Source organism: Natrix helvetica, assembly GCF_964273705.1.
Source record: "Natrix helvetica genome assembly, chromosome: 7".
Classification (NCBI taxonomy): Eukaryota; Metazoa; Chordata; class Lepidosauria; order Squamata; family Natricidae; genus Natrix; species Natrix helvetica.
Genome location: NC_138558.1, coordinates 26,142,573 through 26,166,035, shown reverse-complemented (window position 1 = coordinate 26,166,035; position 23,463 = coordinate 26,142,573). Strand labels below are relative to the sequence as shown.

General features: G+C 34.4%; 1 protein-coding gene across 8 annotated transcripts in view; it reads left to right on the top strand.

The window, feature by feature from the left end:
• ZGRF1 (zinc finger GRF-type containing 1) overlaps positions 1 to 23,463 on the top strand; it is a 36,089-nt gene that overhangs the window by 2,636 nt on the left and 9,990 nt on the right. For 7 of the 8 annotated variants that reach the window (XM_081959334.1, XM_081959332.1, XM_081959327.1 and 4 more), the window contains exons 2-19: positions 1,689 to 1,766; positions 1,886 to 1,966; positions 2,082 to 2,138; positions 3,371 to 3,544; positions 6,978 to 8,373; positions 10,326 to 10,402; positions 11,243 to 11,428; positions 11,813 to 11,906; positions 11,990 to 12,087; positions 14,840 to 14,972; positions 15,489 to 15,664; positions 16,501 to 16,688; positions 17,081 to 17,220; positions 19,083 to 19,229; positions 20,003 to 20,117; positions 20,262 to 20,518; positions 21,430 to 21,589; positions 22,992 to 23,069. In XM_081959334.1, the coding sequence (XP_081815460.1) occupies positions 1,746 to 1,766; positions 1,886 to 1,966; positions 2,082 to 2,138; positions 3,371 to 3,544; positions 6,978 to 8,373; positions 10,326 to 10,402; positions 11,243 to 11,428; positions 11,813 to 11,906; positions 11,990 to 12,087; positions 14,840 to 14,972; positions 15,489 to 15,664; positions 16,501 to 16,688; positions 17,081 to 17,220; positions 19,083 to 19,229; positions 20,003 to 20,117; positions 20,262 to 20,518; positions 21,430 to 21,589; positions 22,992 to 23,069 (3,578 nt within the window). In that variant the 5' untranslated portion in view covers positions 1,689 to 1,745. Of the gene's footprint in view, positions 1 to 624; positions 673 to 1,688; positions 1,767 to 1,885; positions 1,967 to 2,081; positions 2,139 to 3,370; positions 3,545 to 6,977; positions 8,374 to 10,325; positions 10,403 to 11,242; positions 11,429 to 11,812; positions 11,907 to 11,989; positions 12,088 to 14,839; positions 14,973 to 15,488; positions 15,665 to 16,500; positions 16,689 to 17,080; positions 17,221 to 19,082; positions 19,230 to 20,002; positions 20,118 to 20,261; positions 20,519 to 21,429; positions 21,590 to 22,991; positions 23,070 to 23,463 lie in introns of those variants that run through there. The other variant, XM_081959331.1, reaches the window with a different exon arrangement.

The following is a 23,463-nucleotide window of genomic DNA, read 5'->3' as shown; positions in this document are numbered from 1 at the left end:
TTGCTTATACTTATGGATTAAAATTCTCCTTTTTTATAATGCTTGATTTGATTGATTGGATTGTTTTTGATCTCCATTTAAAGGTTTTTTTTCCCTTTCTTAAACTTGGAATATAAAGAAGAAAATAAGGATTATAAAGAGGGTTGTAACAACAGGAGGAAAAGCATTTACACTGCCACTTAGAGGCTGGAGGCTGGATACATTGTTTTTTCTTCTTTCTCTTTGATCACTTGAGATTCAAGATTCTTTCAGTTTGTTTACTGACAGTGATGGTAGGAAGAGCACAAGTTGTTTATACAGGTGCCTTTTGGAAGTTCTATCACTAGCTATTGGAGGGAAGACAACATTTTGACTTGAAAGATAATAAATGAACCTGTTTGAAGTTTATTAAAATAGCCTTGAACCCTATAATGGCAATATCTGCAAAATTGAAAGAATGGCCCATCAGGAAAAAGAAACTGTAACATTGCAAATGATTATGTCTGAAATTCAAAATCTATTAGTTGTGACAGGGAGAATTGAAAAGAGATTGGAGAATATAGAATACAAAACAGAAAAATCTGATGGAAAAACTGAGGATGTTTACCAAATGAAGAAAGTGGAGGACAGAGTTCAAAAGATGGAAGAAAAAATGAGCAAAGAGATAAGAAAACTGTGGATACTGATAACAAAGTGAGCGTGGTTGGTAATGGCAAGAACGGAATATGGAAAGGGGAGATGGATGGATTGGAACTCTACCCCATACTTCAAAGCACAGAAGAAGAAAAGAGAGAAAAATTGACGGAGATAAGGAGAGAAATCTTGATAGAAGCACTAGTGATAACCAAAGATAAGCTGATGGAAAGAGCAGGTGTTGGGTTTCAAGCTTTTGTGAGATATGAAAGGAACAGCATGGTGCCAAGGGAGGTTTATACAAGATTTATTAAGAAAGTAACTAGAACATTAATGCTACTAATGACAAGAGATATAAGATCGTACTATTGCTGGAGGGATACAGTTGATGCAATGAAAATGTATAATAAAAAAGCTAAATTTAGTTTACTAGTAGTATGTATAAAATGAAGCGACAATAGCTATAGTTAAATAATGATTAATAATGATAACAATACATATAGATATATTAGTTTGATAATATGAAATTTTATATAAACAACACATGGAGATTATGAGAGGAGGTTTAAAAGCTTTATCTAGAATATGTTATAAATTGTGATTGGATGATCTTAGGATGATTTAATGGAATGTTATCATATAATCCTATTCTAGATTTTGAATATTATATATAAAAGGGCATAAAAACAATTATAGTCAAATTAAGGTTGAGATATAATAATTGTGATATATATGAATATAGGTGAATTTAAAATATGCTATTTGATGTGTAAAGCAGGTGGTGACTATGAAAGAGATGCATGGAAATACTGTAACCAACTGACACACTTTCTACAATTTGAAATGGAAGATGGGTTTTTTTTAATGTTTGTTTGTCCTTGTTCAAAAACAAATAAAACCTGTTTAAAAAAAGAAACGAATTTCTAGATGCACAGATGTAAATCACCTTTCGAAACAGTGAATTCATATTCCTCATACATTGTTTGAAACAATATAAAATGAAATTTATAAAATATAATAAATATTTAGCTTAGAATTTCAGAGATGTTATTTTAACAGGATGTTTCCCTTTACAGGTGATGTATAATGACTGGAAATGAAAGCAGGTGGTTTGAGCTTAGCATGTCAAAATAATGGCTTATCAGGAATTTTTTGTAAGTCTATAATCTTATTTATTTTGGTAATATTTTGTACATTAAATATATCATGAAATAAAAATATAAACAAAATAGTGAAATAGTAATCAATAATATATTTTCACATATCAATATAGGTTTTATACACACATCAGAAGACTAAAAAATCTAAAGTGTGGCAAGATGGAATTTTGAAGGCTGTATCTGGAGGAAATAAGGTAAATATGTAGGTTCAGTTTGGTGGTATAGTGTCAGCAGTTTTATGTCTGTTAATTCATTTATATCTGTACTTAAGGAAATATACACCATCTTTTATTTTTCTTGTTTTTACAGGCAAACCTATTTGATGATAAAGGACAAATGTTGGATAGTATTTTCATAAAATTTCAGGTATTTGCTTTGTTTTTGTTTAGTGCAGATTGTTCTGAACTTATGACCACAATGGAGCCCAGAATTCTGGTCATATTGTGATAGTAAGGCACTACATAATCAGATTTGATTTTATGATCCTTTTTTATGATGGTTGTGTGTCATGATGGTTTTAAAATAAATCATGTGGTGGGTAAAGTAAATCACATAGTTGTCAAGCAAATTCATTCTTTTGAATGGTTGGGGTTTTTTTTTCTGGAAACCAGCAAAAACATTGCAAATTGACTTTGCAACTTATAATAAGCCAGCTGTCAAGATCATGTGACCATTGCTGGCCTGACACCAATCTGTTTCACCCAGTTTCATCCAAACTGTCTTTCTTTCTGTAAAGGTTTCATATTAGCATCATGAGATATTTTGGTATTTTAATTTTCTTACGGTCATTGCACACTTTGGTCAAGTCTACACCTTCGTTTTTAACTTTTCTCAGTCAAATGGGTGGAACTTTAAAGTGCATGATTAGTGTTGCCTGTCACATCCTTGATTCTGTGTGTCCTGTCACCTCATCCATGACATTTTTGTCTACCATCCTGGCTGATGTCATAGCTACTATTATTGCAAAGCCTTTGATTCATTTCTCTTTTGACCCACAAATTCCTATCTTTTATGTACTTCCCAGAAAGAAAATTGGAATAAATTATCACTTGAGGGGTTCAACTTTGAGTAACTGATCTAAGCTTAGTGGAGAAAAGTATTAAGCCTTGCTTAATACTCTTAATACCCTCTTGGGAATATTGGACCCATGATTCTCATATTTCTGCAGATGCAATGCAGATGACATTCACTCAATAGGACACGCAAAAAAGTAACCTTATTTTCCCTAAAAGACAGCTGAAACATTGAGTAGAGCTCAATACCAAAGTCAAACCCAGCCAAGATGGTAGAAGTCAAGAGAACAAAGCAAGGACAAGATAGCAATATTAAACACACTTTTTCTAAACCAACCAATGCATGGTAAATTTTCTTTTTCTCATTCACATTTTGCAGTGTTCTACTGAACAGCAAAAGTATCTTTCAAACAAGTATATTTTCAGGAGTTATCACTAAAATTCAGGGAAAACGATATTCAGCTAATTTTATGTGGAATCACGTTTACCTAGGTATGCTTAAGAGTGCAATAGAGAAGCGGTATTGATATACTATGGAGTTATATAAATGTGAAATTTAAAATATTTTTTTATCCATCTCTCTAGATAAAACCTGGTGATGACTTTGAATCCGAACGATATTTAATCACTGTAGAAAGTGAAAATGTTTCTAAAACTGATTATAATAATTCGAAGAACACAGAACAGTTAAAGTTAACAAGTAACTCCTTGAAACCCTTTGCTACTTCATCTCTATGCCATCCAAAGCGAAAATATTCTGTATGTTGTCTTTTCTCTTTCTTTGATACTTTTTAACATTTGATAAGATCATACAGGGATCTGGGTTTGAAAGAAACAGGGTAATTTGGAGCATTCAGAAATGATCAGCTACTACTTCTCATGAGATCACATAACAAGTGTTCCTCAACAACAATTTGGAGTTATGACAATGCTGTAAAAAGTGATGTATGACCTATCTTCACACTTATGATTGTCGCAGTACTCTTGTGTCACATGATCAAAATTTGGGCTTTTGGCAACCACCATATATTTACAATGGTTGCAGTGTCCTGGAGTCATGTGATGAGCATTTGGGACCTTCACAGGGACCTGATAAGCCAAGTGAATGGGACGAGTTAGATTTGCTGAACAACTGTGAGATTCACTTAATGAACATGGCAAAAAAAGGTAATAAAATTGGGTGCAACTCACGTATTGACCAGATTGCTTAGCGGTGGAAGTTCTAGTCCCAATTGTGGACATAAAGTGAGGACTGCCTATATCTTTTCCTCTGTTTGTGCATTGCCACCCAAAAGATTAGTTTGCTATATGCAGGTGCCAATAGGTGCCAAGTAAGTACCCATGCTCACTTCAAATCACCAATTTCCCTTTTGGAACTCAATCACTTAAGTAAATTCTAATTCAGTAGCAAATTTTGTGTTTGTCATTATTGGTAATTCTTGGCAATTAGACTGGAATTTCCATTGTTAAGTGATACAATTGTAGAGTGTAACTGCATCACTTAGCAACAGTAATCCCTGCATTCCCAGTTGCCATTCTTAATGAATCCCATAGTCATTAGGCAAGGCAGGTTCCTGCCAACTTTCCCCAATCAAGTCAGTGGAGAAGCTAGCAGGAAGTGCAAGTCTCAGGTGGCTTGCAAGCAGACTGGCAAACAGGTGTAAGTGGTTGTGGGAGAGATGAGCTTTGGGAAGGGTGGGATGTAGAAGTGGTAGTGGGGGTCTGAAGAGATGCGCAGGTAGCCAGTGTGGCATAAGGGCAAAGGAGCCAGTCGGGGTCTCTGGGTGGTTAATACTTACCCCAGCAACTTGTTACCTTTCCTGCTGGCTTCCCTATTGACTTTCTGAGGAAGCTGGCAGGGAAAATTGCCAGTGGGGATCATATGATTGCAGGATACTTAGGCAACCAAAACTCTGAAAATGTTGTAAGCACTGTTTGTTCGGTGTCACAGTGCCATCATAACTTTGAATCATTGCTGAATGATCATAGGTTCAAGATTACCTATAATAATCAGCTATGTGTGCACACAGATACTACAGATAGTCTCAACTTACAACCAGTCACTTATTGACTATTTAAAATTACAACAGACCCTGAAAAAGGGACTCACAACCCAGTCTCAAAGTTCCAAGTCGTTGAGGGGTGGATTGCAGTCATGTGACTGCATTTTGGATGCTGGCTAACTTGCCTGTATTTATAGCTATTTGTGATGTCTTGTGGTCACATGGCCACAAGTATAACATTTTTGCCAGAAACCAGCGTTTATTTCTGATTTAAAGCAACCAAAAAAAAAGGCCCATATCAAATATGATCACTAAAAGGTCACAAAGTTGATCTGCTTTACAAACCTTATAAGTTATGTCTGTAAGTGCAGGGCTCAAGTACGGTTTTAATTTGAGGACTACCTGAACTGCCAGTGATTTTTGTACCTTACCGTATGCAGTAGCATGTATATTAGATGTGAAATAATTCCAATCATCCACTGCATTTCATACTGGCAATAACTCTGATTATGATTATGAGTATTAATAGCAGCAGGTATAATACATGCTGTTAGATCAGTAAAAAAACATGAATAAAAGCGAACTGTAGTATGGTCTACAAGCTGTATAGATACTATGTGAATATTAATCAGTTGCCGACATTGCCGACAATTAAATATGAAAAATTTATATTATATATATATATATCGTCAGAGTGCAAAAGCCATTAAAGGGATACCTGCCTTTATACAATGTTAATCAATTTGGCCATTGCCCGTGTGATAGGCCCATCCACCCGCCTCCCACTTGTGCTTAGCCCTGTTGTTTTTACATCAGGCATGTTAATCGATGCTTCTATTCCTTCCTCCCTTATCGAACACAGCTTGGGCTGTTCCTCCCCAGGGAATAACGTTGAACTGCCTGATGTTGATTTAGCAGCATTCCCTCTGGCTTCCTCCCACACCTCCTCCCTCTTCTTCTGTCTCACGGGGACAGGGGGGGAGGAACAGCCCAAGCTGTGTTTGATAAGGGAGGAAGGAATAGAAGCCTGATGTAAAAACAACAGGGCTAATCACAGGTGGGAGGCGGGTGGATGGGCCTATCACACGCGCAATGGCCAAATTGATTAACATTGTATAAAGGCAGGAATCCCTTTGATGGCTTTTACACTCTGACGATGTTAGCAGTTGCTAACGAAAGCTCACTGAGCAATATATTTTAAACGTTCCGGAGATCATTATGTCGGTTTCTTTTATAACTACACCTGGAACTCGCATTTTTAGGACAATTCACTATACACACACACACCGTGTTTCCCTGAAAATAAAACAGGGTCTTATTTTCTTTTAACCCCCAAAATAAGCATTTGGCCTTATTTGGGGGGATGTCTTATTATTTTTGAGATGCAGGAGGTGGCGAGAGCGTGGTCACCTCATGGCTGCTGCTGTTGTGTTGCAATATTTTTGGGGAGGGCTTATTTTTGGGGAGGGCTTATTTTACTGCCTGTGCTCAAAAGCCTGATTGGGCTTATTATCCCGGGAGGTCTTATTTTCGGGAAAACAGGGTATTATATTTATTGATTGATGCAATATTATTCCTGCTATTATATTAGTAATATTTCCAGTCACCTTAATTTGGCTTCACAGCTGAAACAGATGCTTCCAACTACTATGAATTGCACTTTATAGAAATATGTACGAGTGAATTGCACTTGGTTTTTAAAAGAAAATAAACCCCCATTTAAGTTGTGCTATTCAGTTATAAATACTCAAAAGAATTGAAGTTCTTTTGTAAAATACATTGGCAGGACCAAAGTACTCCCTATTAAAACACTGAGACAGTTTTCCTCCGTAAAATTCATTGCTGCCACTATGAAGGTTTTTCTAGATGGTGTTTGAATATTCAGAGAAAATCTTTCCAGTAGCTATGTTGGACCTTTTGAGGACACTGTTGCCTCAGTGCATTGTGAAAAGTTCCTTTTTCGGAAAATGTCTGTGGAGATTCTCCATCATCCAGGTCACAATTGTCCCAAAAGTGCTTTTTTAAGAGGCAACTGCATGTTCTTGTTTTTCTTTGAAGATGTTTCACTGTTTAAAAAATGCTTTTCTAAATGTTTTGTACAGCTTTATTTTAGAAATAAGCATAAGTGATATTTTCATGATTAAGTCTTCATTTATTAAACTTACTATCCATTAAAAATGTCCTTCCAGGGTTTCCAAATACCACGTCAGGTGGAGAAGAAAAAGTTAGTGGAGGAACCTGCATTGCCATCTACATCCAACGGTCCTCTTTCATCCTTCCCACACCAATTTTATGCGTCTTCTCCTTTATTTTCCGTTCCTTGCCAAAACAGGGAAGATACTATCTTACTCTCAAATTTTAATGGGGATGCTTCTACAAAGAATATTAAAGATGCATGTTTTAATTTTCTGGATTCAACCTCTTTAGATGATGAACATGAAATAGTACAGAATAAAAAATGTAGTAGCAATAGTTTAGCTGTTGAATATTTGAAGCCAAATTTTCAGTTAGAAAATCCACCCGTCAGTTCAAGATATCATGCATTTTCAGAGAACATTCGAAGCAGAGCTGAAATTATAGCACTTTTGAGTCATGACCAACATGTTTCCAAGAGTCTAGAAAATGAGACTACTGCCTCACTGAAAAATCTACAGTTCACAATGAGGCAATCAGAATCCAACCCAGAAGTTTTATTGCAAAGAAAAAGCCGATGGGATGCTTATATGCCATCACGTTTATCTGATGTACATAATACAGAAAACAACGATGAGCATACTAGTGATTTGCAATCAATTGAAAAGAGCTTAAATGAGAGTGAATGTGTAAACAGAAGCCAATCCAATGACCATAAAGAGACTCCACAAATGCCGTCTTCTTGGAAACTTGATATTTCTCCTGTTAGTAAAGGTTCTACTGGAAGTCAGCTGTATAACTTTTTCCCAAGTGAATCCTTCATGAATGAAAGCAATAAAATTGAATTAAGTTCACTTGATGATGTTAATTTGAACTGTGGAAATGCACTGAAAATGTTTGAAGACTCATCAGAATCAAACAGACATGACATAATTGGTAATTTGGAAAGGAGTTGCCCAGGTGTTGACTTTGCAAATCCAGGAAAGCAATTTACAGAGGTTAACTTTAATCTTGTAAATATGCTGGATTTTAGTGGCACAGATGATAATAAACCTAATGAAAACAGCATTATTTCACAAGGTTCTGTATGCCTAAGGCAAGAAATTAAAAATCAAGTTGAGGTCAGTGCTGAAAAAAACTGTGATGTAATAGTATGTAGTAGTGGCAGGAAAGACAATGTACAATTAGAGTTTGTACAAGATCATGATTTCAACAAGATCTCAGGATCCCAGCCATTACCTCTTTGTGATGAAATTTCTGCAAAGCCTGTCAACATTAAAGAAAAGAGTACAGCGATTTGGGAGAAAAAATGGCAAAATTCAGAAGTTTTGATTAATGAGAAGATAGACACAAACACATTATATGCGCAGAATACGGATGTCCACCAGCAATTTCCATGTGCAAGCAGAAACTTGATAATGGAAAATGATGTGGACTGTGAAATGCAAGATAGTGAGTATTACACTTTCATTAACTTAGAAAAGAAAAAGTAATATTCCCTTTATTTCTGCCACTTCATATATTTGCAAATAAAAATAATGTTTATAAAATAAAGGCATTGAAACAGGTATTTATAGTAATAAAATAATTCTTTTCAGTAAAACAAAAGAAAAGTTCTGATGTTTTTTCCCCCACTGTATTTCAAACAAACACTAAAAATAATTTTAAGTTAGTTATTAATTAAAAAATAGCATACATGAGTAAACTTTGTAATTAGAAAATACACAATTTATTTTCCATTTAAAAAAACAAATCCAATGAAGAAAAATATTTCAGTTTATATTATCCTTCAACTGTTGATTTTTGTCCTCCCTCAGTTGGTGAATTGTTTCAGATTTATTAGTCTGTTTTTGAACCTATTATGACCTTAGGAAGCCAGTGCATCCAGAGTGAGATTAATAGAAAAAAGCTGCTTCTTTTAATTCTGTAATACAATATAATTTGAAGTATTTTTTTCACTAATTTACCTAGCTCTTTCCTTACCTGAATTTAAAATATATGCAAAATATCTACTGTAAAAGTACTGTGTAGAGGGGCTATAGTTGCTTTAGAAAATTAGATACGATTTGTGTAACATTTTTGCAATTTTGCACTGCTGATTACGTTTAAAATTAAAATCTGTTCACTAATCGGTTAACAATTTACTTTTACTAATTTTAAAGCAGTAATGATACCTTGTGGGAAAAGAAAATTATTTCTTGTTTTATAATATTTTTCAGAAAATTACTCTTAAAGCGGCATACACCTGCTTAAGAAATCAAAATATCTGTAATACTGGAATAAATTAAAAGTGCAAACTTTTGCTTAGAGTTGAATTTTTTTATAGGTGCTGTTTTTGGACAAACTTCTGTGTTTCTTACTTCTCCACCATTTTATTTGTGACATGGGCATAATAATAGCAGTTTTTACATAATTAATTTACTAATTCAATTAATTTGAAATTTACTAAATTTCAAAATAGAAATGTTGCCTTACTTATCAAAACATTTCTTGTAAGGAACAAATGAAACATTCGCAGATTAAGTTCAGTTTTTAGTTTCTGTTGTATTTATTAAATTACTATGCCGCCCAAACAGGTGATATGAACCAATTTTCTCTGTGATGATCACTAAAAAGATATATAAATCTGATTCTTGATATGAATTCAGTATATATGAAAAATGTCATAAGATCTAAATCTAAATTTATGGGAGAGTAAATTTATACTCTCAAAGGCTCGTCTCATATCAAAAATACCAATAGGTGTTGACAATAAGCTTTACTTTGCTATGTGGAAGAACTGAGCTGACCTAAATTTAGATGCTTATCATTGGACTGGTGGAAGTGAACTTCCTGGCTTCTGCTTCTCTATAGCAGACCTTCCAATCGCTACTCATGGAAGATGAATATTTTTAAAGAAGAGGAATTGCCTTATATCATAATCTTAATTAGAGGATACCCACAACATGAGAGTCCAAGGTGGGAAAACGAAAGGGAATCCTTAGTTTTTTCACAACTACAAAGCCAAATGTATATCCAAACTACAGTAGTGCTTTTAAAAAATATACTCAAAAAGAGTTGCTCTTGGCATAATGTGATTGGTAACACCTTTTGTAAGTGATTCTTATACTATTTGGTTTTTCTTACATAAGCAGTTAATAACTGATGTTAGATTTGTCAAATATTTCATTCTCGAAAATATATATATTTTATTTCTTCTGTTTCTAATAATTTTTACCTCTAGCAATTCTTCTATAACTTTGAATTTAGAAATTTAATTTGTTGTTATTCTGACCAATTCTACCAAAATGAGTACGTCTGATATATTCATATATACAAAATCATTAATCCACCATAGACATAACACATATTGATTTAGCCTGATGACTGAAGTTCATTGTTTCTTTCCCCCTCCCCTTTGATAGTTAAACAAAGTTTTGCAGAAGCATTTTGTCCTGAAGATGTGCAGATACCTTGCCTACATTCTGACTCACCAAATCTGGTAGTATTCTTTTGATGTTGTATCATAATAAAATTTCAAATCCATATTTGGCTGACTGTGCAACAACCACTAACAATGGCTTTAATCTGTGTTACATCATGCGTTTTAAGGGGACTTTTCTGTTTGCATTTTTCCTACTAACTAGTTATGCTCCTGCTTGCAGGCCTCTAGAGTCCGAAAGCTCACTTCATTGTCTGGGGATTCTCCAGAGCAAGGTTTTGTTGATGAAAAAAAATCTTCAGTCTCCTATATGAGAAGAAGTATTGACTTGAGAGATAGATGATAGACAGACAGACAGACAGACACTGTAGATAATAAATATCAATAGAGAGATATGTTTCATTAGTATTACTTATTAAATGTGATATTGCCAGATACTCTGATGAATCACAAAATAAAAGCATTTAAAAAAAAACAAGAAGCAAAAAGATAGCAAAACTGAGCAACATTACTCAGAAGGAACTTCAAACATGCTAGCCAAAAGTCTGGACCCTCTGAAACATCAATAGGATAGGAGCCATGGGGGAAGGGGGGGGAAAGGGTTGGAACTTCACTGGATAGAGAAGGTTCCTTTCCAGGGACTGATAGATGAAACTGGGTAAGGCCATTGTTGCCCAGGACTCACAAGGGAATCTAAGGGTTAACATAAACATCAACTGACAATTTTTGCAATTGAACAAATTAATAATTCAGTGTCTCGTTCTATAAAAGGTATAAGGATTAGTAAAGGTACGCAAAATATACCCACATTCTGAAGTTTTAATTGTGCTTATAGCTTCTTCTTTTTTTGGTCAATGCATAGCATTCCTTTACAATATTTGTTCCATTAAATGCATGAAGGTAGTTGAATTTCATGGATACCAGGTGAAAGGCTCAGCAGCTAGTGAGATGATGACAAGAGAACGCTGTTCTTATCACAGAAAGGATCCACAAAGTGACATCACCAAATCTGAAAGTGCTTCAAAAGATGCATCCTTTTTTTTAGTGCAAGAACTGAACTGTCCTGAGGTACCTGAGTTTGTTAAGGTAAGATTTTTAAATGTACACATTTTTAAATCTATGAACATACTCTGAAAAAGTCATGTTATAAGAGCTTAAAATACTGCTGTATATAAAAGGAATAATCATTATGACTATCAACAAATTCATAAGATAGGATATTGCTTATAAGGATCAGATAGTTTAATCCCTCTCGGGGGGGTGGGGGGTGGGGAGATCTTTATAAATATTTTATGCTACCCAAATTTTTAAGAGGTATTACTGAGACTCCTGTTTAGTGCCCTTGTTTTCTCTTATTAATTTTTTGCCAAGCTAATATACAGCAATTAATGCCTAGAACTAATCCAAAAACCAATGTTACCCTTGAATGCATTAAATGTGTTTATTGGGGTGGGGGGTATTTATCTTTAGCCTCTAGGTTCAGAAGATGATCTCAGTAACAGCAAAACCAAAACATTTAGAAATGAATTCAATGTTTTTGAAGACAAAAGCAGTAATAAATTTTGTAAGTAGCTATCAATATGAACAATTAATGACCAAAATGTAGCATTACTCTTCAACATTGTGTGTGTTTCTTCCTCTTAATAGTAACAAAGACTACATCTTTTAAACCTCCAAGTCAGAGAGTGACAAATTCTTCCTCAAATCTGGACTTCACGGAGTCTGCTTCGGGGGAATTTAATAAGGTAATGACTGGGTGGGCTCATTTTGTTTTATCATTACTTTAATGAACAAAAACATTTACTACCACATAGCTGCCTTAATTCTAGATACTGCCAGGACATTATCCCATTAGGATCATATGCTCATGAATGTTAAAATGTTTTTCCTCTCATTTTTTGGAATAACAATATTCTTCAAAAGTATCTTTTTCTCCCTTTTTTTTCTTTCTCTAGAAAAGGAATATATGTATGTATATATACACACACACAGAGAGAGAGAGAGAGAGAGAGAGAGAGATACATGCACATATATACATATACATAGATACATAGAGATAGAGGGAGTAGTAATCAAGAACACTGTTATGTACATCTGTTACTAATTTTGAATTAGAATTTATTTAGTTACTAAGTGAATATTAAAGTTCAATTCCTTGTTTTCTGTAAAATTTGGGAATAAATGCTTACAGATGTAGATATTTGTATCTATTTGTAACTATATATTTTTGCTTTTTACATTCCTTCTGTTCAGCTGTTATCAAAACAATGGGTTTCTTCACAGACTCCTGGCTGTCACTTTTTCCCAACTCTAAATAGTAAAGAAACAATAGAAGAGCAGGAATTGCTGATATCCAAAACTCATCCAGACTTGTATATGGATAATAAAAAAATCTTTTTCAGTAATAAAGGTTTGATTGTTGATGATATAAATAACAGCTGTGCCAGATTTTGGAATGCTCCAGTTAGTGTTTGAGCATTCTTAATCTAGTTTGTTCACTAACAAAATGTAAGTAATTCATATTTTTTAAAATGTTGCTGAAATTTCCTCCATTCCTGCCTATTTGATGGGGGTCATGATTTTTCTGCTTATAAAAAGGAATTTCTGTGTCTCCTAATCTCTGTGAGTGCAACTTTTATGAGGTTTTTTTTTAAATCCATGAACAAAATAAATTTATTCAGTCTCTACCTATCACATACCAGTTATTTTCTATTTATGAAATAGGTATAAAAAAATCAATATTAAGAAATGGAGACATATTGCAAAATCTTTTGATGTCTTCCCAACTTATAATCTAATTGATCTCGTTTAGAGGTAGAGCTAGATTAATAAAAATAACAAAGAACTAAACTTTATTTTCAAATAACAGAAAGCTACACTCTTATTTATTCTTATGAAAATTTCTCCTGTACTTTAAAGCTTTAACTGTATTAATTTTGAAGAATATAGCAGTTCCAAATTTTCACGAGTATATATAACCAAAATTATAAGATCATTTTCTTTAACAAAATCATTAATGTAGTTTTATTGTAACCTTCCAGTAAGAAGTACATTGTGCTGTATTAGTAATGACTGCTGTTGAAGTTTTTGCTACTGAAAATATTTAGGGAAAGGCAGTCCATTCCCCCCCAAAAATACTAATATGAATGCTTTCCTATATTATCAATAGAATTTTGTTTACAAGTGTGCATACTGTACCCTGTTTTATAGGAATGGGAGACTCCGTGTATCCAGAAAATGATATGTCTATCCTCTTACCTACTCTTGGAACACAAAGTCCAGTTGTTCCTGGACTTGTATATAATCCAGTTTCTGATTTCCAACTTTATTCCAGTGCAAAAATCTGTAAACATATTCATCATCGTTGTGGTTTCTCGGTAGTCAATACATATGACAAGTCAGAAATGTTAGACTCTGAGGGCAGGATGTGTAAAACATTTGTGGGTGAAAAGTACATAGGATTAAGAGACAAGATAGCCATACCGAGTGCATTGCCTAATGTGTCTGAACAAAAGGAACAAAGCAAATGGCAGAAATACCACAACACAACTGGTTGTGATTTGAGATCTCAAAATAGCAACGAAGTGGCCATGGCTTCTGATATCAAAGCCGAGAGTTTTTTAGGAATGTCATTAGAATACAGAAGAGAGAATCAGGGTAATGTCATCCATAAAAGCCCTCTGGACTCTGAGCGTCTGGAGACAATAAAAAGCATGCTTTGTAAACAGCAGCAAAACTTTATCAGTCAAGATTCTGTTTCAGAAACAAAGAAACTTTCCCTGCACTTAAATCAACACTTTTGCACTGAGGAAGTTCTAAGTGAGTTAGGTTACCTGAATTTCCCCAATATAACCAGAGATAGCAAGGTATGTAATTGTTCCCAATGTTAAGAAATGCTGCTAAATATTGTCCATCATGTGTACATGCAGATTAATTTTGTTGTATGTGCCTAATGTTTTCTCTTACAATTTTAACAAGGTTTTCAAGACTACTGTGTTAATAGGTTTCAAAATATTTAAGTTTGATAATCTCATAATCATAGTTTATCAAATTAAGATATGTAGTTTTTACTCATTCATGAAACCATGACTCCTCCTTTTGCTACAAACTGTGCTAACACAAGGAATCTAATCAACCATAAACTCTTAATTAGACTAAACTTGGGCACTGTAGTTGCAAACCTCAGAACAAGCCTGCATCTTCAGTCACTGTTTTAAGTTCTTGAGGTGATTTTTATAGAACTCTATAAAGTCAAGTTCCAAAATTATACATTACAGTATACATTCTAGAGACAGGATATTTCCAGATTATCTAAGATTAAAATTTAGCACTCAAATAGATGTATTTTTAAAGAATCAGGTAAGATATGTGGTCATAAAAACGGGAAGAATAGACATAGCCTTAATAAATGTTATATTCAGTGGTCTTAAATATAGGTAATTACTGCATATGAGATTAGAAAAATGAAAATAGGAATTTACTTATTTTGTTTTATAGGACACTTCTGAACTGTATTTCCCTAGGGCAGATATGGTAAAGAATATTAATGTACCTAAACGACAACAGCACATCCCAGTTGAATTTCAGTCTTCAGCACATTATAAGAATGTTTTTACTACTGCATTGATAGGTATGGTCCAACTTTTCATTTTAGTACTGGTACTCAAAATTAATAAATGGTTCTAAAATGCATTGCAATCAAGATTTTTGTTTAGACTTCTCAAAAAGTCAAATTTTATAGAACCAGTGGGATTTTTAGCCATTTGCCTTTCTGCCTTATGCAAAGTTATTATAGTTTGAAAAAGAAAAATTGCATACTAATTCTCGTCCAGTCTCTTACTTGCAAAGTCAATTAGTACCTTTCATTTACTTTTGTTGACATCATAGGAGTTATGTATGGTAGCCCATGTTTAGCACTAAAATGCTTGAGAGATTCTTTTTTTCTATCAATGACAGTGAAATTTAGAAATTTTTAGTTTCAAAGTTTTTTATTTAGTTGTTTCCCTTCCCTGGAGACATTATTAAACTGGAAAAGTAGACTAGGTGACTCAAGCAATTCAATATTACTTGATATGAATTGACATATTATAACATAAATGTTTTCCCACTAATTGCAAAACATCTCATTTCTTATTTTTATGAAAAGAACATTTAAACATATTATTATTTGAACTATCAAAAAACCTACATAAAGCTCTTGGAAAAGTAGACATATCTTTCTATTCATCGGTGAAAGAAGGGCAACAAGAGAATTCTGCGCCTCTCTGCCGCCACAAAATAGCAGCAAAGCTTGTTATGGTTAGAAAAGAAGGCCGAAATAAGGTATGTTGTTAGAAGCTGGTTAAAACACATTATTGGAATTTTTGGTTTTATTAGGATAGATATGAATGTTGCATGCACATGAATTGCATAGATGTACATATTTTTGTGAAATTGAAAATTTGGCTTGTGTTTGAGGAGTAAAATAATTTATTACACATTTTATCAGAATATTTACAATAGCTGGAAAATATGGAAATTAATAACTATGAAAAAATATTTTGAGTATTTTAATGGTAAGCCACTGAAAAAGTTCAGCTCTGTGCACACTAGGGAAAGGGGAATGTTTTCCCTTTCAACAGGACCCATTTATGATATTGAATGGCCAGGGATAGGATTCCTATGTATAAGCTTTGTTTTTGTAAGGATAATAATGACTGTTGGGAGGTTTTGTCCCTGTGCAATTTTCTCAGTGAATATCATTTTTAAAAACCTGGCATTTCTTTCTTTAAAAGAAAATAGTATGAACAGGAGGCAGTCACTAAACAAATTTAGCAGCCGGGGTGGGGGTGGAGAGATAAGTTTATTTTAATAAATACAATGTATCAGGTCAATAATCTGATATTATACTTAGTTACAACTTTATACTGTGACCAAAAACCCATATAACTCAAAACCAGGTTAACTGAATCAGCATCTTCCAAGAGATTTGTTACATGAAGTCCAATTTGTTACATGGCCAATAAAGTTAAGCTTTTTTTTCTCTCTGTCTCTATTCCTGTCTCTCTGTCTCTCTCTTGAAAATTAGTCAGGTTATCTGTTCATCAGATTTAGATGCACATAATTGGAGCACGCACTAACATAAACTGATTTATTGTATGGCTTGTATTTTGCTCCAGGGTCGTCTGTTCTATTCTTGTGATGCAGCTAAAGCAGATCGATGTGATTTTTTTAAGTGGCTTGAAGATGTAAAACCTGTACAGATGGAGAGCAAACCTTGTATTATACTTCATGATATAAAGAGTATTGGAACTTACCTCAGATGTCAAAGAATTTCTATCTATGAAGAATGCCAACTTCTAGTAAGGTATGCTGAAATGTTAGATATACTTGAATAGTGGTTTATAACTGAAAAGAAGCGATGCTAATTAATAATGAAGATAATGTCTAATTTACTTAAGTCTCCTTTAGAAAGAATTACTAAAAAGATAATTAAAAAGTCAAAAATAGTAATAATGAATTTATTTCAAGCAGACTAAGCAATTCTTTGGTCATGTTATCCCACCTGCCAGAGTTAGCACTTTCAATATAACTGATATTAATATTGATACTAATGAAGCATTTATTCATTATTTTGAGTAATATTAAAGCTTGTGTCCCCAGTTTTATTTATTTTTTATTTCATGAAAATCTATTTTTGGTATTCGTTTATAAAAGCAATAATATCAATTACAGCATTCTTATATTTCATTTTTCCAGGAAAATGTTTGATACCCAAAGAAAACAATTTGGTAAGATGAAGACATATAATATTGCAAAGGCTAGCTTTGACTGTGATTCTAAAAGGAAATTATTTCTTAAACTGAACCGAAAGGAACATTCCTCTACATATAGCAAAGGTTGGTAAATTTGAAAATTTCTGAAGCTAAAGAAAAATTATGTTACATTACATTTTGTTACATTACATTATCTTACAACATATTTATTTATTAACTGACTCAATCTAATGACTGGTAGCATTCTGCAACAAAAAATAGACAAATAATAATGTAATAAATAATTTACAATATAAGAATAATATAAAAGTATGAAGAAACTCTCATGCTGGAGTCAGCAATCTGGGCACTTGTATTCTGGGCTAATTGGAGCTTCCAGTTGTCTCCAAAGACAACTCCATAGAGAACACATAGGACACCAAATCTGTGGTGGTGATCAGGCTGTGAGTTACTGTTGCCAATGCATATGGATTAGATAGGGCTACAATTAATGTACCAGTCAATGTTGGTCAAAGGCCCATCCAAGCATCTTTCTGCTATTTGGCCAAATCCCCAAGTCCAGAAGGAACCCTAAGTCACACATTTCTTTGGGGCCATATGTCACATAGATGACTCTGGCATGCCTTCATCTTCTGTTCAACATGTATGTGACTGTTGAGCTAGGTCATAATAGATCATCAATAATTGACTCACGATTGATCGATTGAGTTGAATTGATTCCTGTTACTGTCCACAAAGCATCTGACTCAGTTCTAATAATACCAAGCTATGCATTTTGACTCCCTGACTGACCAAATGAGATTGTCGCGGTTTGGTCCCAGTGCCTGATTCTTTTGTGGTCTGGATGGGGAGGAATAGGGTTAAGCCCAACACTCAGCAATGCTAAATGGCTATGGGTCCATGAACTATCTGACTGAAGATTGTCTAAGTTTAGTTCTGGATGGATTGCTCTTCCACAGACAGAACTAGTGTACAGTTTAGAGTTTTTCCTAGACTTGTAGCTCCTACTCAAAAAGTAGTTCGCAGCTGTGTCCAGGAAAGTTTTTGTATAGACTTATCTTATGCATCATTTGCACCTGTTCTCAGACTAGGAGACCTGTCTTACAGTCACTATGCCTTAATCACCTCATGTAGGGACTATTGCAATATGTTCTCTATGGGGGCTACCTTTGAAGATAAATTGGAAGTTCTAACTGGTTCAGTGTACAGCACGAGTAGTGTAGGACATGTATTTCCAAATTGTTTAAAATCCTCAAAAATGTGGCCTTAGAAATTTTAATTATAGGTATGTAAATAAATAAATAAATATTATTATATTTTTATTTAATACTAGCCGATAACCCGGTATTGCTCGGGTATTTATTTATAGGGGGGAAATGTCCAGACTAAACGTAATTTCTAATGTTGGAGCTCCTTTGTAGAGTACTGTGAAGCCGTTACCATGGCAACTCCACTGTGCTGCACAGTAGAAGCCATTTTAAGGCACAACAGGCTGTATCTTAACAGAACACCCCCCAAAGGGGTTTTAGGGGAGTCTTACATCCACAATAATTCTTTCCAGAGCGTAAGTCATCTGTATACCAAGTTTGGTTGAAATTGCTTGAGGTGTTCCAGAATTATGCTGGAACATACACACCCACAGCCATTTTATTATATAGAGATATATTTAGCTTATAGAGTAAAACAGTTGTGAATGACTGTTCATAATCAGTTAAGTGATGTAAGTGATAAAATTTAAAATATCTCTCTGATAATATTTTTTTTCAAATAGCACTCTTAAGAATTTAAAATTACTTAATATGAAAATAGATATTTACCCAATGCATTGTTGGTTAAGAGAAGGAAAAATGCCAGTGTTTTTCCAGCAAGAAGACATAGGAAATAAAAAAACTTTTTTTTTCGAAGTTTCAATTGTAACTTTACTTCTGAATTGCAAAATTGATTGCTTGGTGTAACTCATGCAAATGTATGTACTATGTTGACAGATGATCTTTGGGTTGTTTCCAAGACTTTGACCTTTGAACCCTTGGACACTTTCATTGCATATAGTGTTTTTTTTGGACCATCCTCTAATAATGAAGTGCAGTTGGAGCCTCTTAATGGTTATAGCCCATCAAATTGGTGCTCAGATAGTAAGTTTCTGCTCAAGATTTTTTTTCTATAAGGTTTTAGAATAGATTATTCAAAAAATGACTAATTCTCTAATATGCCATGAAATGGAATTCCAATAGCTTTTACTAGAAAAGTTACCATTGAACCTTTAAAAAACAGTCAGAAAACCCGTTCAGGGTAAGTTGGAAAATCTAAATAGCCTAAACATTTTATTATCCACAGGATATTTTGCTGCAACTGAAATGTGTTTCCTTGAAAATTATTTTAATTCATGGTCAGCTTGAGAAAGTTAAATATTTTCACAACTTTTATTAAACTCAAGGCAAAAGAATAGTGGGAAAACAGAGCTAGAATACAGGGAATGGATTGAACTGAAACCCAATTACCTGCTTTTCTTACCGAAACATTTACATGGTATGTGAAGAGATGGGGAAAAATCCAAATATATCTTTGTTAAACAGATATCCTTAGATAATTATAATAATAATAATTTTTAAAAATCTCTTTGGATCCAAGGAGCAATACGGGAATGGGATTTTTTTAGAAGCAGGTCATTTCTGAAAAATTTTGTTTTGAGCACTAGGAAATATAACACTCCCTAACTAATCCACGACTTTTGAAACAAATTAGATTGTATCTCCCCGTGCCTATTATTTATCTTTAAAACTATTGTTACAATTGATATTGGCATGCATACAAGTGTCTCGTCTTTCTGGATCTAACTTAAGATTCAAATGTTTTTTTGCCAAGTTCATCTCTAAGTATCTATTTCTTTTTATATTTTCTTTCTTAGTGATTGTTCATGCCTTGTTTGTGTGTAACGCTAGCACAGAACTCACAAATTTGAGAAATATACAGGAAAATGTCAGTTCAATCACTTTGCCAATCATGCAACACCTACTTACAAAGTAAGAAGTGATACTCTCTTTTAAAAACAAACAGATTTGTACATTCATTGATCTAAATACATTTGAATGATTTGACTGGAAATGTATTTTAATTCTAGTGCTAAGTTCTAAATAGGTTAAATATTCTCTTTTCTTGTATTTTAGGGGTTTCAAAGAATTATTTCCAAAAACCAAAGAAAGAAAACAAAAGTTTAAACCACCAGCACTAAATACAAATGCAATAAAATCTGAAGCTTTCAGCCCAGAAATAGTTATAAATCTTGCTGATAAAATTATTCAAGCTTTCCAGCTAAATAAAGATCAGGCCACAGCAATGATGAAGATCGGCGCCATGATGACATCTCAAGAAATAAACACAGAAACAGGGAAATATCCAACGTTTCCAATAACAATAATACATGGTAAATTATTTCACAAGAGCTTCGTTGTTGTTGTTTTTTGCTTCTCCAGTCCTATATTTCAGAATTCCCCAATGTTTCCGGTTTTGGAAAGGGGGTGGTTCATGCGAGGGGCCGGGAAGCGCAAAACAACTCCATTTGTGCAAGCAGCATGCACACCGTTCACTTAAATAGAGCGTGCACACTTGTTGGCCAATCCCGCACAGCACACAGGTTGGTGACCTGCTATATTCACTCCATATGAACCATCTTCAATTTTATCTTTCTTCTCTAAACAATTTTTTTTTTTTAGGATTTTAATTTAGTTTTTTTTTTTACTATTATCAACCATTTATATTCAAACTTTTGAACTGTATACAGTACTCAATTTATATTCCATCTTGCAACTTCCCATGTACCCCAGCAAATCTACTCCGGAAGTTAGGATTTTGCTATGAGCATATTTGGGGAATGCAAAAGTGCAATCGGGAGGAAACTAACAATTTTATTTAGGTTTGTTTAGGAGAATTTATACAGAATAGTTTTTCTGTGAAAACTACTTCAATATCCACTGACATGCAGGTTAAATGGAAAGGTATGTTCTACCGACATAGAATTAAGAGAGAAGGTTATCTAAATCTTCTCAACTATTCTAGCATAAATTCCAGACTTAATTACAGCCATAGATCAAGGACTACTTATATTGCAATCATAGCATAATTCCAGGATTAGATTTCAGCTAATTAGATGGAATCACTGTACTGTATATACAGCTAAGAATGCTTAGTTTATGTTTTCCGATCATGTTGATGAATGTTTGATTTCTCTAACCTCATTAATGCTCAGCCCAGTTTCAAAGAAAATGCCTGTTTGAAAGAATACTACTCAATATGTTTGAATCCGTGAATACCTAATTTATTAAACTCCATATGTAGGTGTGTTTGGATCCGGAAAAAGCTTATTGCTGGCTATTGTCATTTTATTCCTGGCACAAATATTTGAAATCCACGAAGCGGCTAACGGCAAACGGTCAGTGCCATGGAAAATATTGGTTTCTTCTTCCACCAATGTTGCTGTGGACAGAATACTATTGAGGTAAGTAATTTAGAAATCATGCTCAAATTGCTTCCATAATTTTTTTTTCCCAATAATGAATTATGTGCATATATTGTATTTTTGGAGTATAAGACGCACCAAGATTTTGAAGAGGCAAATTAAAAAAAGTTTTTGCACTCTGCAGACCTCCCAAAACAGCCTGTTTTTCGCAAAAACAGGCCGGATTTTTTTTTCAAAAAATGGGCATGAATAGCCTTTAGGGGGCTTGTAGAGTGCTCCTGGTGGGCGGGGTGGGGGTGGGGGCAAAATTGAGCAAAAAATGGCCCATTATTTGCTCATTTCTGCCCTCCCCAGCCCCCAGGAGCACTCTGGAAGCCTCCTAAAAGCTATGCACGGGCATTTTGGTGAAGGGGGCAGGGTTTCGGGAGGCAGAAAATGCTGTATTCAGTGTATAAGACGCACCCAGATTTTCAGCCTCTTTTTTTGAGGGGAAAAAGCTGTGTCTTATACTCCGAAAAATACAATAATTAATCTTCAGATGCCTCTTCTTTGTTTTTGCAAATTAATCAAATGCAGCTTTTTGTTTTTCTTCTGGGTAGCAACCTAAAATGCTATTTTGGTGAATTCTAATAGAACTTTCTAATCAAACTTTCACATTTATGAGAATACTCATAAATACTAATTTAAGATTAGAAAACATTTTAAAATCTTACAGCTAACGAGAATCAATTTAGAAAAACTGAAAAATGAAAAGAATGTTACTGGAATTTCTTTGGAAACTTGCAGTTCTATGAACACCTATTGAAATTTAATCCAAACTCTGCCTCAAGAGCAGTTTTCTGAATCTCCTCTCCTAACTATTTAACCCTGCCATATAGTGACAAAATGATTAATGTAGCAAGTTTCTACCCAGATTCCTCCAATTCATAGTACTTTTGCAGAGTAAAAGGAGCATTAATATGCCTTTGTCCCTGAAACATTTACTGGAAAGATTTACCACTCAAATGGAGAAAAACTGTTTATATGTGTCCCTTTGTTCTCCTGAGGCAGTTTAGTGTAGTGGCTAAGGCATCAGGCTAGAAACCAGGAGACTATCAGTTCTAGTCCTGCTTCAGGCACAAAGACAGATGGGAGACCTTGAGCTGATTATTCTGTCTCAAGAAGGAGACAATAGAAAACTACTTTAAAAATTTTGCCAAGAAAACTGCAGAGCAATTGCCACTAATAAACACTGACTCAAAAGTGTGCTCACACACACACAAAAAGCTCTGAGCCCTTGTAATTTGTTAAGGACATCCCAGTGTGATACCCCAGCTTCAGATTTGCACATGAACATTTCAATTTGTAAAGTGATGCAGTTTAATTACCATGACAAAATATAAATGAAAGGATCAACATTTCTTTTGAGATATTTCAAATAAAGAATTATTGTTTATTTCAGCCTACTAGACGTTGGATTTGAAGACTTCATTAGAGTGGGAAGCATTAAAAAAATTGCAAAGCCAATTCTTCCTTACAGGTAACTTGCTTAAAATAGCAATAGCACTTAGACTTATATATGGCTTCATAGTGCTTTTATAGGCCTCTCTAAGCGGTATACAGAGTCAGCATATTGCCCCCAACAATCTGGGTTCTCATTTTACCCACCTCAGGAGGATGGAAGGCTGAGTTAACCTTGAGCCTGGTGAGATTCGATCTGCCAAACTGCAGGCAGCCGGTGATCAGCAGAAGCAGCCTGCAGTACTGCACTCTAACCACTGTGCAGTGGATGTTTAATCAGGTCCAAAAGTCTACGAGGAGCCTTTGATCAAGCAGGAGTTTGTGTAGAGCAGGGCTGCCAAACTTGCGGCCTGCAGGCCAGATGTATCACATGCTGGCCATGCCGGTTTTGCGAAGGTGGGGGGGGGGGGGAG